Here is a 14,572-nt window from a genome sequence, read left to right as displayed (position 1 = left end):
TATGTGTATATACATTTTGTTTGTGTGTGCTGTTTACTGGAGTCCTCAGCTAAGACTTTTAAATGGGTTTGAGGACAAATTGCTGATCGCTGGGTGGGCAGGAAAAGGATCCAGTGTGGTGGTTTTGTATAATGCTGAGCACATTAATGGGACTCACTAAAAACCATATTTATTTTACTTGTGGCTTTCAGGGTTAGACAAAAGAGGTTAGGAGTTTTTCAAAATCAAAACATAAACCCAAAACATGGAATTAGGGCAAAATTACCTCGATCATTCAGACCAACTTACTCACTTTTCCTCAGTTTTTAACATTATAAACCCTCTCTCTTCATGGTGTGTGTTTGCACACTCCACCTCTTATACGACTTGGGTTCTGAAATCTTCCTAACTGTCCTCTTATTTTTAAAACAACAAATACCCTTGCTAAAGTGACCGACACTTCCTAGAGCCACATGCCATGCCCACCTGAAAAGGAACAGTCAGGAAGGACAATGGAATAGGTAAGAGGTGACTGTACTGTGATCTTCTTCCTGTGATTCTACTAGGACACAACCTCATGTGTTAGGTGACCAGGAACAGGGCAGGCAACAACTCAAGTACTGTCAGCAGTTAGGTTGAGAAAGGTCAAGCAGAAAAATGTGACTTTTTTCTATTTAATTTTATCAAGTTAAGTAGGTTATGGTCTTGGGAAACGCAAACCTCTTTTGCTACCTACCAAAAGAAAAAAAAATCTTTGATTTGCCTGAATAACTTTTTCTATTTACAAGTTTTCTCAATTAGGTGAACAGAGAAAGATTGTTTCATACAATATATTCTCATTCTTAGAAGTAAACAGACTGCCAACCTAACTGAAAAAGAAAAGTTTCTGAAGCAATTATTACCTGGATGCTGTGTTAGGTGAATTAGTTCAATGTAGCAATTCTTTACAAAGGCAAGCTTGTGATTGTTTTTTAAATTTTATTTCAATGGTAGGGAAAATAAATAGCAAAGCAGTCAGTAAGGTTCAAGAAAAAAGCAGAACTTGAAATTTGAATCTTCATCTCTTTGAAAATGTCTATACTATTCCTTCACTTGTAGTTAAACAGAAGAATGTAAACACCACTTTTCAAAATAACAGTTTATAATCAAATAGGCAATTTCCTCAGGTGAGAAGGCAAGTTTTGGCTTGCTGCAATTCACCTAGGTTACACTACCATACAATTGTGTTAAGAGTAAAATCTTGTACTAATTTTGCATGGTCTTAAATCTCTCCTCTATCTTCTCCATTTAAATAGTTCCCATTTTACAAGTGGGCAATGAGTTGGTGGCTTATATGTATTTATTAAATCCTCCACAAAGTTTGGTTTCACTATCAGAATTTTAGATTGCGCATAACACAATATTTCAGTAATAATCTCAACACCCTAACGGCTTTAGAATCTGCCTACCATTCTGTTAACCTTATATACTAGGATGCAATACCTATAAGAATGCCTTATAGATCGGATCTAGCTATATGCGTGCCTGCATCCACACACACTTAAGTTCTTTTTAGAATGTTTAAGAACTCAACTAGGTGGGCTCTTAAAAAGTAGGCGAAAAATACGGTTTCTTGGACTCCAGATAAGGTGCCTGCAGGAGCAGAACCTTGAATAGGATACCACAAATACGCTAATGACAAAATTCTGAACCCTGAGTTCAGGAGTCCCCTCCTACCCTCACTGAACTCTGTTTCTATCAAAGGAGCGCTGCGCAGCCGCAACATTTCTGTCGTTATTAGGGACCCACCACAGGAAATTCACGCTCAGAAGTCCAAGTCCTATTAAAATAGCCTCGGTGATCATTTAGTAAAACGTAAAGTTTTAGACACTTTCCCCCTCCTGCTCCTCACGACCGCATCGCCCTGAATTTACAAAACCTAGTCACCCAGGTTCGGGGTCTTTGACTCATCAGAGAAGAATGCGGCTCAGGAGTTATCTATTAATCCAAAATGCCTCAGCTGGAAAGACATTTCACCAAGAACTTTCAACGCTAGAAGGGAGGGGGCAGGGAGCACAAGGTATCTCTTAGGACGAACTTTTCCCGACTTCTTCCTTAAACTGCATACACAAACACACCCCACAACTTCCAGCGCCGGACGCAGAACCAAGTCCTGACCCTCTGGGTCCCAATAATCTGGGGTCACCCAGGAGTCAGTTCTCGATTCTGCTTTTAAAATCTCGGGCAAACAAAGCTGAGCATTATGCTTACAGAAAGTCTCCGAAAAGTCCTCAAAGTTACGCAATTTTAGGCAAGCACCCACAAAAATACACTCTTCGAGGATACACCCTCCCGGGGCCACGGTCTGGAGCAACTCGCCGCCCCTGGACCGCGGCGCCCCGAGACCCGCGCCCGCCAGCTCTCCCTGCACTTTGGAGAAAGCCCGCGCGCGGCCGGTGTCCCAGGTCGCCGGCCGCCGCACCGCACCACCCGTACCTCTTCTTCCTGAAGGTTGGCCTCGTTCGCGGTGTTCTCCTTCTCGGCTTTGACGCCGTTGTTCATCTTCCCGGTCCTTCCTCGCCGGGCAGGGCTGGGGCGCCGGGCTGGGCGAGGGCGAGCTCGCCCACTCTTCCCTTCCCCGGGCGCGGCGGGCTGGAGCCGGGGCAGCGGCGGCTCGGGCTCCCGGGCGCGGCGCGACTGCGGCGGCGGGCGGCTCAGGAAGTGCAAGGGAGACTCCGGGAGGGCGAGGCGCCGGCTGCCTGAGGAGGGGACGGAGACAATCGGGACCCGGGCGGGAGACCTGGAGAGCGAGGGCGGGCGCGAGGGAAGGAAGGAAGAAAGGATGGGGCGATGACGCGCGTCCCAGGAGTGACCCCAGAGAGTTGGGGATGCGGCCGAGTAGGGCTGGGGGCGGCAGCGGCCCGAGCCTAGCAGCGACTGGAGGGAGGGGGCGAGGGGCGCCCGAGAGGAGGGGGAGGTGGAGGTGCGGAGCAACGGGGCGCTGGGATCCGAGAGGCGCTGCGTGCGCGCTCCAGGCAGGCTCTGGGAAGTCCGGGATCCCAGCAGCTCCCTTTCTCTCGCCTTCCTTTCTCCCCTCCCTCCTCCCCTCCCTCTCCTCCTCCTGCCTCCGCCCTCCCTGGACAGGGCAGCAGGCTGTCGCCGGGAGGGACAGGACGAGGACTGCGAAGCCCCCCGCGAGAGGAGGGGCCGCGCCGAGGGCGGCTGCCGGGCGGCCCGCAGGCGCGCGCCAGGGAGGGGCCGCGGGGGTTGCGGCCGACACCCAGCCCCGGCTCCAGGCTTAGGGCCGCTGAACGGGCGGGACGGTCAGGTCCTCGGAGTAACCTCTGGTGAGCCTGCGCCCCGGCGCCCCGGCGACCGTGCGGGGCCGAGTTGGCGAACTTGGTGCGGGGCTTCGCGAGCCAGGCCCTGCCGGCACGACCTCAGCGAAGTGTGATGTGCTACTTTTGTTTGCTGGCTTCTCACGAGGGGCTTGCACTCCTGCCCCTAAGTCTACCCCTCCTTTCAGTGCCGGGTTAGACCCATTTCTTCCCTTCCTAGTCGGCAGCTGGAAATGACAGGATGCAAGAACTCGAGTGACATCCGGGGGCGGCCCGCGTCGGCTTTTTGAGACACAGCTTCAAGCCACCTCCCACGCCAGGACCTCCGAAACCCTGCAGCCTCCCCGCACCGGCCGCCGCCGCTCTCCGCTGGGCTCCCGGGGCCCGTTCAGATTCCTCGCAGCCCTTATCAGACTGTTCTGGAATTATTTGTTTACCTGGCTGGCTTTCCCACTTTTTTGAGAGAGCCTCCCTGGAAGACAAGACCGTGACTTGTTTATCTTTTTAATCCCACGGCTTTTTAAATATGCTACCTGGTATACAGTAGACACTCGGACAAGTATTTGTTCGCTAAGGGAATATTCCTCCCTGCAAGCCGAACATGGAGGCCAATACAGATGACCTTCAGAGGGTCGAGGCAGCTTAGAAACTGGGGCTTGGAGGTCAGAGCGCGAGGCTTGTTTATGCACCAACCTGGGAAGGACCGCGTGATTTCCTGTCCTCACCTGTAAAATGGGAGCAGTTATGTTTATCTCCCAAGAGTTTGCTGCGAGAGAAGATTGTAGGTTGATAAAGCGATAGTACCTAACACCCATTACCCAGTCGAAGTTTACAATACATGGAAACTAACATTATTATTCAGGAAACTCCCATTTATTCCTGGGCCACAGAGAGCTTTTCCAATCCTGGATCATTGAAGCTTTTCAAACGTGACCGCTACAAACACACATTTTAAACTCCATACGTCGGTAGGCTCTGCTCCACTTCCCACTCCCAGGAATTCTCTCTCCCAGCAAGCTGTTCCTTTAACACAGCAACGATCACAATTTCTAATTATTTATTTGCTTGCTTCACTGTTTATCTCTTTTCCTCGACCCCCCTGGACATTCTTTACCAATTGGTTTAAGTGCTGCTGGGAATGGGGTGAAGATAAGGCTTCCGTGTTGGGGAGTTTAAAGTGGTGTTGTGGCGACAAGATACCAAAACAACTCCACGGCAACATCATTGCAGATCCTGGTTCAAATTGTGGAAAGCAAAGAAAAGATCTGCTTTAAGAGCATTATGAAGAAAACAGTAGATACTTGGATTTTTCTTCGTGGTGAGGGGAGTCCGATTTTCATACAGAGAGTTAATTGCTGTCGGGATGTCATTTCTCTCTGTGGGAAAAGAAAGCTGTGTTCTGGGTGAAAATAAACCCAAAATCTATTCAAATTGCTATTGAAGTTCAGAGGAAGCAACGACTACAATTGATCTGGAAACTTGGACGGCCGGCTCCACTGCCAGTTCCTCACTTGGTTATATGAGGAACCACGAGGGGGCAATGTTTTCCCGAGCAATGGCTGAGGGGTGGTCTTGGGCCCCTGTGCTGACCAGTAATGCCAGCACTTTACCCTCCTTGGCCCTTGTTGCCTTTTACTGAATCTACTTCACAGAAAGGCATTGTGTTGCTGGAGCCTGGCAAAGGCCCAAGAAAAATGACGGTTGATCTAGTCATTGATAGTTCCAGTCAGACTCCATGTATAAGTAAGTGGAAGATGTGTGATTCCAGGATGCTGGGAGAACCTCCCCTACCCCCACCCAGGGAAAAGTGGCTTAATTCCAAACCTACAACCTGATTCCTTTGTCTTTAAGCCAAACCAGCACTTTGTCCATTGTTAAAAGTCAAATAATCTCTGGGATAAAAAAACAAGAATAAGTTTCATGAGAGGATCCTTGTTTGACTTCATTGTTATGTTTCCGATGCCTATACAGTGCCTAATGCATAGTAGGCCCTCAATAATTAATTTTGAATGAATGAACACATCATTTTTGATTCTCAGGCTTGAATGACATTATATCCCTCCATGATGGGGCAGGAGGGTCTGAATTTGTGGAAGAGTTAGTTGTCTCAGCATAGAAAGCTACAAGGGCACTAGGCAGAGTCATGGTAGTGATCTTTATTCACTATTTTGTAGAGGGGAGACCCCAGATAGAGAGCTTGTGCAGAATAAACAGCTGGTGAGATTTCAAGAAATAAAAAATAAAATTGCATCACTCAGCCAGTCAATTGAGACATCAGGCAGTTGACAACAAAGCAGGGAGACCTAGAATATATAGTCAACAGTGAGAGTGAAATTCAGTGTTTTCAGAAAAGTGTATGGGGTTGAGGAAATGTCAGTAAAAAGAGGTCTCCTGTTTTGTCCTTTCCATTAAGAATGGCTTAGGCTTATTTGAAAGAACAATAGAGTTGTGTTGGCAACAAAACTCAATATAAATCTGTAGATTTGGCTATTTATAAAATCTCATGAGTGTGGAAAAAGAGTTTGTGTGGGGTGGTGGGGATGTGGGGGAATGTACATTTCTTTAGGATATAAATGATCCTTCTGACCTGTTTACTACTTCAAAGAAAGAGAGTTCTAAAAGTGAGATCTCTGCAGTAGCAATAGTTTCCAGACACACGAAGTTATAAGCCAGCAAAGGGACTTTATGTCCTAGAAAAATAAGGCTAATGACCAATAAACATCTGCTTTCTGTCCTGTCCACCACCCTACTACATTGCTTCTGGACTACCAGGTTAAATGCTGTAGTGATAGGGAAAGATTGTATGCACCTGTAGTTATCATTACTCCTCTGCTTCTCTGGCAGTGTTCATTTTGAAGCGTGCTTTAAGAAATCTAAACCTATAATTATGTCTTAAATGTTTCTCTCTGGGAATCACAGGCATTAAGGTCTATTCTGAGGCATGGGCTTTGTATCTATGTTAGTGCTACAGCAGAAAGCTACACTATTTACCACATGTATTGTGATGAGCTCTTCTACATCCTCTGCTGGACCAAAAGGAGGTTTTTGAGGCCAGAGTCTGTGTTTTACTGGGTTCTGTCATCTTTGACATTTCTTTCTCCCTCACCCCACCCCCACCCACCTCCAGACCATCACCATCTTCCCCTGATTTATGTATTACTTTTTAATTGTGGCTAAAAATCACGCAACATAGTGTTTACCATCTTAACCATTTTTAAGAATACAGTACGAGAAGTATATTCACATTGTTGTGCAACATCTTCCTGATCTTTTTACTTCCTAAATAGTTCTGAGATTCAATCACTTCCCTCCAATTATGCACAGAGGCCCACGTGGAAGAGGATTACAGCCCCAGCTGAGCTCTCAGCAGACAGCCGGTACCAATTGCCAGTGAGTTATCTTGGAAGTGGATAATCCAGCCCTAGTTTAGCTGCCCCAGCTCATGCCACATAAAAGAGGGATGGGCTGTATTCACTGAGTTGTGCCCAAATTACAAAATTGTTAGCCCAAAATTGAGTGCTCTTGTTTTAAACCATGAAGCTCTAGGGTGGTTTGTTATACAGCGATAGATAACTGAAACATAATTGCATACCTAAAAGTGAGGTCCTACTGTCACAGTGGCTTTGGGATCAGGTCCCCAGTGATCCCTACCTCCTGGTATTCAATTCTTGTGTAGTCCCCTCTTCTTGAGTGTGAGTTGGGCCTAATGACTTGCTTTTAATAAATAAATCATAGCAAAAGTGATAGACATCACTTTCGGGTTAGATTACAAAGAGAACATAGTCCCCATCCTACACACCCTCTCTTGTTCTCTCACTCGCTGCCTATGGTGGAAGACAGCTGCTATGATGTGAGCTACCCTGTTGGAAGGCCCATGTGGCAAGGAACTGTGGAAGTTTCCATCCAAGAGCCAGAAAGTAACTGGGGCTTTCAGTCCAACAACCCACAGGAATCAAATCCTGCCAACAACTATGTGAGTAAGCTTGGAATTGGATGTTCCCTAAACTCAGCCTTAGATGAGACCTGTTAAGGGCTGAATGTTTGAATACCACCAAAAGTCATATTATGAAGCCCTAACCTCCAAAGTGATGGTGTTAGGATCTTTGGGAAGTATTATGGTTAGATGAGGTCATGAGGGTAGAACCCCCATGATGATACTAGTACCCTTATAAGAAGAGAAAGAGTCATTAAAGCATGTACTCTCTATGCCGTGTGAGGATACTATGAGAAGCTGGGCATCTGCCAGGAAGATGGCCCTGAACAATAATTAAATTGACTGGCACCTTGATCTTGGACTTTCTAACCTCCAGAACTGTGATTAATATCTGTTGTTTAAGCTACCTACTCTATGATATTTTATTATGGTAGCCTGAGCTGACTAAAACAAGACCATAGACCAAGAGACACCTTTGTTGTGGACTTAGAGAGACCTTGAGACAGAGGGACCAAGCTAAGCAGAGACTTGGATTCTGAACCAACAGAAACTGAAATAACAGATTGTTGTTTTAAGCCATTAAGTTTTGGAGTAACTTATACAGTAATAGATAAGTTGATAGCTCAGAAAAATTTAAGGTAGGACCTAATAGATCCTTTCAACTAGATAGCGGGGTTTCTAAGACTCTAAATGGCATTGCACGCAACAGTCTCACACTGGCCAAGGTAGAGAAGGGCATGTCTTTGAAAAAAATATGAGTAAAAGTCATATTGATTATAACTTGATTATAATGATTATAACTTGAAGTATAAGAAACCTATGGCCATTTAAGGATCTCTACTAGCTTATACTGAAATAGACAGAGACTATTCATAATGAATAGAAGCATCTGGACCCTCAACTTTACAGGCAGGAAGCAGGCTGAGGGAGCTACTCATCTGCAATTATGGGCTGTTTCCAAAAGGGAAGATGACTTAAGATGGAGCAAAGAGCCATTGAGAGTCATTTCCAAAGAGTAGGAATAGGCCAAGTTAAGAAACTGATATCATTTGATTAGTTGAATTTCAGAATTGCTATGGATCACTTGCCATATCCTCCCATTTTCTCATTTTGAATAGAAATATGCATCTATTATAGGTTTTCTGCCCTTGCTTTACCATTAGATATTGGATATGTGAGAAACAGTTACTTTGTCTTTTTCTTTCACTGGTCTTCAGATCAAAGAGAAACATCTGAGGAGCCAGTCAAGGAACTACACCCAAGAAACCACATCTGCACTTGGATCTGACTTAAATGCCAATATCCTAGGCCAGGGGTTGGCAAACTTTTTCTGTGTAGTGTCAGATAGTAAATATTTTAAGCTTTGCAGTCACACATGTGATCTCTGTTGCATCTGTGTTTGTTTGTTTTAATAACCCTGTGGAAGTATAAAAACCATTCTTGTCTCAGGGGCTGTCCACAGGTTGGATTTGGCCCTCATGCTGTGGTTGGCTCATTCCTGTTCTAGACTATAAAATGATGTGTAATGGGATTAACTATTTTGATGTCCATAGGGGAAGAAATAGTGTATTTTTCATATGGAAGGGATATGTATTGCTGTGGCCATAGGATGGATGGTGGTAGCTAGTCTTCAAACATGGCCTCAAATAACTTCACCATTTTGTGTATGCATGCCACTCCTGCGATCAAGAGTTGGCGTTTATATGCCCTCCCCTGGAATCTGGGGTGGGCCTGTTTCTGCCTTGACCAATAGAGTAAGGAGGAAATGACATTCTGGGAATCCTGAGTTTAGGTATTAAAATATTCTGGCAACTTCTGTTTTCTCTCTTGGAAGCCAGCTTCCAGGTAATGACAAAGCCAAAACAATCACCTGGAGAGACCCTCAAGGAGGAAATTCAAGTCCTAGCCCTCTCACATCCCCCCCACACACAGCTTCATCACCCTACAACACACAACACCAACAACCAGCCTTGTGAATGAGCCGTCTTGAGGCAGATCCTCCACATTGAGCCACCCCAGCTGACACCACATGGAGCAGAGACAAGCTGTCTTCTCAGCACACCACCCAAATACACTTGTGAGCAAATAAACAGTTATTCTTCTAAGCCTCTAGGATTTGGGGTTGTTACTTATGTAGCAATATATAGTAAAAACAAAACAAAATTGGGGGAGAGAACAATAGAAGCAAGTCTCTGGAAACCAGAAAGCGTGGGCATTTTCAAGGGTTAGCAAGTATAGTAACCTTTGACACGATAGTTATATCTCTAAAATAACAATAGTGAGTGCCATTTCTAGCATATACATTTCCTTCTAAAAGAAGGTAAAGTAGAATTGAAAAATGTATGCGGTCACTTTGAAACCTTAATAGAAATTGTGGTTAGAGCATTGGCCTGTGAACTGAAGCCTTGTGGGTTCGATTTCTAGTCAAGAGCATGGACCTGGGTTGCAAGTTCAATCCCGGCCTTGGTCAGGGTTGTGTGGGAGGCAACTAATCGATGTGTCTCTCTCACGTCGATGTTTCTCTCTCTTCCTCCCTTCCTCCCTTCTACTCTATCTAAAAAAAAAAAAAATCAATGGGAAAATATCCTCAGGTGAGGATTAACAAAAACAAAAAATTTTAATAAATAGAAGGCAACAAAGTCAGACTGAGGTGTGGCTGTGGTACAGTTGGCAAGGCATGCTTATAATGAAGTGACTTTTCCTAGTACCAGTTTTCAATTTTTTTTTTTTTTATCTGCACCCAAGGACATTTTTTGCATTTATCTGCAGATAGAGCGGGAGGGAGAGAGGGAGGAAGAGAGAGAGAGAGAAACATCCATGTGAGAGAAACACATTAATTAGTTGCCTCCCACACAACCCTGACCAAGGCCGGGGATTGAACTTGCAACCCAGGTCCATGCTCTTGACTAGAAATCGAACCCACAACCCTGATCTGAATTTGTGCTTCAAGAAAACAATAAATTAGCAAATGCCTCTGGTCTTTTAAAGAGTCACTTATAAACAAAGGTCAAATGCTAAATTTAAAAAATTTATCTACTGTACTGTAACGTCTAGAATGTAGTGAATCTATAAGTGAATGTTAGGAGGTAAAACTAAAGATTTAGTTCATTTAGTTATTATTAAGAACCACCTTTAGAAAGAAATCTGCAGTGGCTAGTAAGATAGATTCAAGTGAGGCAAAATGGTAGATGGGAAGCGATGACATTGAATGGCCCAGGGATAAGAAATTAAAAATAACAAATGATTGAGTGTAGCGGCTAAGGGAAAACAAGGCATTTGACTTACCAGCCAAGTTTATAGGCTTCAAGTATTTGATGATGTGAACTCCAAAATGAAAAGAAAAGAAAAAAGAGAAAGAGACAGATGTCCAGAGAAAACCTGGTTGTATGGAGAGATGAGTTCAGCATCAGGCATATGAAGTTTGCTAGTGTCAGGATCATGCTGATTGTTGCAAAATGAGTCTATAGCCCAGAGATAGGAGATAATACATATATTTGTGTGCCATCTGAATTGAAATCATAGATGAGCTTAAGCAATAAAAAGGTGAGAGGATAGAATTGTAGGAAATATCTATCCTTAGGACACAGAGAAAGACTAGTCAGAAAAGAGACAGACTAAGCAGTCAGATGTAGGAGGAGACAAGCACAGTAATAAAAATAATAGCAGCTAACAGCACTGAACAGGGGACCACACCACAAACGTTACATGGATTGTCACATTTTTTTGTTTGAAGATGGCAGGTTAAACATAAACATTTCTATCCACTCTGTTCTAAAATCTCTAATGAAAACACAGAAAGGATTTTTGCTGTTGTCATCATTATTTTAAGACACAAACTAATAGGGATAAAGAAAATGAAAGAAAACAACTACAACAAAATTTGGGAAGCTGCAAAGCATAAATATAAACACTGAGAAAAATAAATCCTCCCTGGCCGGTTTGGCTCAGCAGTATATCGTTGGTCCTCAGACCAAAGAGTCTCAGGTTCGATTTTTGTCAGGGCACATACCCCGTTGAGATTCGGTCCCTGGCCCTGGTTGGGGTTGTTCAGGAGGCAAACAATCCATGTATCTCTCTCACATTGATCTCTCTCTCTCTCTTTCTTCCCCTCCCTCCCCCCTTCCCTTCTTCCCTCCCTCCCTCCCTCCATCTCTATCTGAAAATCGGTAGAAAAATATCCCCGGGTGAGGATTAAAAAGAGAAAAATAAATCCTAAATCTAATGGGAGAAAATTGAGAAACAACCTTACACTAAAGAGTTTCCCAAAGACTTGAGCCTTGATAGCAGCTGGCACCTTGGACGTGAGAGTGAAAATGGAGCTGTAACCTGGGGATTGATCGAAAGGAAACTGGTTTATACTCAGATCCCCCCCCCCCCATAATTTATTGTTAAATTAACATTTAAAATTTCTCCCCTCTTTTTAGGAATATCTAACAGGAAAAATAAAAATAGGCATCCCCCCCCGCCATAATTGCTGAATTTACTCATAGAGATTTGAATAAACTTGCAATGAGTGAAAAAGGGGGAATAAAAAACCCCCAAAAAGACAGCTTTCTATTTATGGCTATTATATATCGACATATAATAAAAATTAATGTAAAAATCATATGTTTATAATTTTACAAATGCTAGAGGGATCATCTACATCAGGGAAAGTTACCAAGAAAAAAATGTTAATGCACACCACTCCCTTGGTATTTTCTTTCTTTCTACCTTTTTTTATTATTTATTTTTTTATTTTTATTATTATTATTTTTTAATCCTCATCCGAGGACATTTTTCCATTTTTTGTACAGACAGAGTCGGAGGGGGAGAGAGAGAGGAAAACATCGATGTGAAAGGGACACATCGAGTGGCTGCCACCCGCACGACCAACCAGGGCCGGGGACAAACTGCAACCGAGGTACATGCCCTTAGCGGAACCGAACCTGGGCCTCTCCAGACCGCAGGTGGACGCTCTAACTGCTGAGCCAAGCCGGCCAGGGCTCTTTCTTTCTACCTTTTGACTTTCTTCACCCATTTCTCCTACCCTCCACCCCCAGCCCACCTAAGGCAGCCACCAATCTGTTCTCTATAATTTTTTTTTTTAGATTCCATATACTGTATATATATATTTTTAGATTCCATATACTGTATAAGAGATCATTTGATATTTGTCTTTCTTTGATGTATTTCACTCAGCATAATACCCTCAGAGGCCATCCATGTTTTCCCAAGTGGCAAGATTTCATTTTTTCTTGTGGCTGAAGTGTGTGTGTGTGTGTATGTGTATAACAATTTCTTTTATCCATTCACCCATTGATAGACACTTAGGTCATCTGCATATCTTGGCTATTGTAAATAATGCTGTGGTGAACATGGAGGTACCTATATCTTTTTGAGTTAGTGTTTTTATTTTAAATTTAGATAAATTGCTGAATCATATGGTAATTTCTATTTTTAGTTTTTTGAGGAACCTCCATGTTGTTTTCCATAGGGGCTGCACCAATATACATTCCCATCAATAGTGCATGAGAGTTCCCTTTACTCCATATCTTCACCAATCCTTGTTATTTCTTGTCTTTTTAATAATAGCCATTCTAAAAGGTATGAGATGATATTTCATTGTGATTTTCTTTTGCATTTACCTGATAACTAATGATGTTGAGCATCTTTTCCTGTACCTGTTTGCCATCTACATGCCTTCTTTGAAAAAGTATCTGTGTAGATACTCTACCCACTTTTTAATTGAATTGGGTTTTGTTTCTTTGTTTCTGCTACTGAGTTGTATGAGTTCTTTTGTTGTTGTTGTTAATTCTCACCTGATGATATTTTTCCATTGAATTTTAGATAGAGTGGAAGGGAGGGAGGAAAGGGAAGAGAGAGACGCACACACACATTGATTGCTTGCCTCCTCACCCCAACTGGGGCCAGGGATCAAACCTGCAACCCAGATATGTGCCCTTGACCTGGAATCAAACCCATGATTCTTTGGTCTGCAGGCCAACACTTTAACTGCTGAGCCAAGCCAGCCAGGGCTGTATGAGTTCTTTATGTATTTTGGATATTAGCCCCTTACCAGATTTGCAAATATTTTCTGTCATTCAGTAGATTGCCTTTTCATTTTGTTGATGGTTTCCTTTGCTGTGCAGAAGCTTTTTAGCTTTTTTAGACTATAAAATGTAGTCCCACTTGTTTATTTTTGCTTCTGTTGCTTTTGCTTTGGGTGTCAGATTTTTAAAAATTATATCAAGGATTTCAGGCATTTCTTCATTTTTATTAAAAGTTTATTTCTCTTCATATAAAAAAGTCTTAGGAAATCAGCTCAAGTATAAAATAAATATATATATATTTAGAGGCAAAAAACATGAGTAATCAGGTAAGATAAGCATCAGTGATTGAAAAGTTGCAAAATTAGATCTTTGTATGTGTAAATTTAGGGTCCCAGTAATTGTAAGTATTACTGTAATTTTCACCCTAAATGACCCACTTTAAAATTTGCACTTTTCTTGAGTATGACTAATAATTATAAATAAAAAGTGAACATTTTCTGATTGAAAGGGTTCAAAACTAGTAGCTGGATATATTCACCTTGTCCAATATGTTCTTTGAACAGTATTTTCAATCAGTTTATTAATTGGTTTTTATAAATTTTTAACATATTTGTAAATGGCATCATTATATACTAATACTCTACTTGTTTTTTTTTTTTCGTTTTTTTTTAATCCTCACCCGAGGACATTTTTCCATTTTTTTGTTCAGATAGAGTGGGAGGGAGAGAGAGAGAAAGAAACATCGACGTGAAAGGGGACACATCGAGTGGCTGCCACCTGCACAATCGACCAGGGCCGGGGACAGACTGCAACCGAGGTACATGCCCTTAGCGGGAACCGAACCCGGGTCTCTCTGGACTGCAGGCTAACGCTCTAACTGCTGAGCCAAACCGGCCAGGGCTGTTTTTTTCCAATTAAACACATATTATGAACATTTATTTATATCAAGACATCTAGTTTTTTTGTAATTTAATGTCATCTTTTTAAATACAGAACTCTACTGTGTATGCACAGTTCTATATTGATGAACAGTTAAGTAGCTCATGGGTTTAAAAGAAATATTAAACAATGATGTGAACATCTATGTTACAAATATCTTTGTACATTGCCTGATTATTTCCTTAGGATACACTCTAAAGAAATAACTAGGTTAGCCCTGGCCAGTTTGGCTCAGCGGTTAGAGCATTGGCCTGTGGTCCAGAGAGACCAGGGTTCAGTTCCCGCTAAGGGCATGTACCTCGGTTGCAGTCTGTCCCTGGCCCTGGTTGGGTCCTGCCGGAGGCAGCCACTCGATGTGTCCCTTTCACATT

At 43.0% G+C, this 14,572-nt stretch overlaps 1 protein-coding gene across 2 annotated transcripts in view; it reads right to left on the bottom strand.

Annotated features, from left to right (window-relative positions):
* RBPMS (RNA binding protein, mRNA processing factor) overlaps positions 1-2,600 on the bottom strand; it is a 181,603-nt gene extending 179,003 nt beyond the window's left edge. For both annotated transcript variants that reach the window (XR_004958136.1, XM_036250290.1), the window contains exon 1: positions 2,455-2,600. Coding sequence is in view for 1 of the 2 variants with exons in the window: in XM_036250290.1 (XP_036106183.1) it covers positions 2,455-2,520 (66 nt within the window). In the remaining variant the exon portion in view is untranslated. The remainder of the gene's footprint in view (positions 1-2,454) is intronic.
* Positions 2,601-14,572: the final 11,972 nt, after the last annotated feature.

This window comes from Molossus molossus, unplaced genomic scaffold, assembly GCF_014108415.1.
Source record: "Molossus molossus isolate mMolMol1 unplaced genomic scaffold, mMolMol1.p scaffold_m16_p_9, whole genome shotgun sequence".
Classification (NCBI taxonomy): Eukaryota; Metazoa; Chordata; class Mammalia; order Chiroptera; family Molossidae; genus Molossus; species Molossus molossus.
The sequence above is the reverse complement of the archived record's forward strand: the minus strand, read 5'-3'. Positions and strand labels throughout refer to the sequence as shown.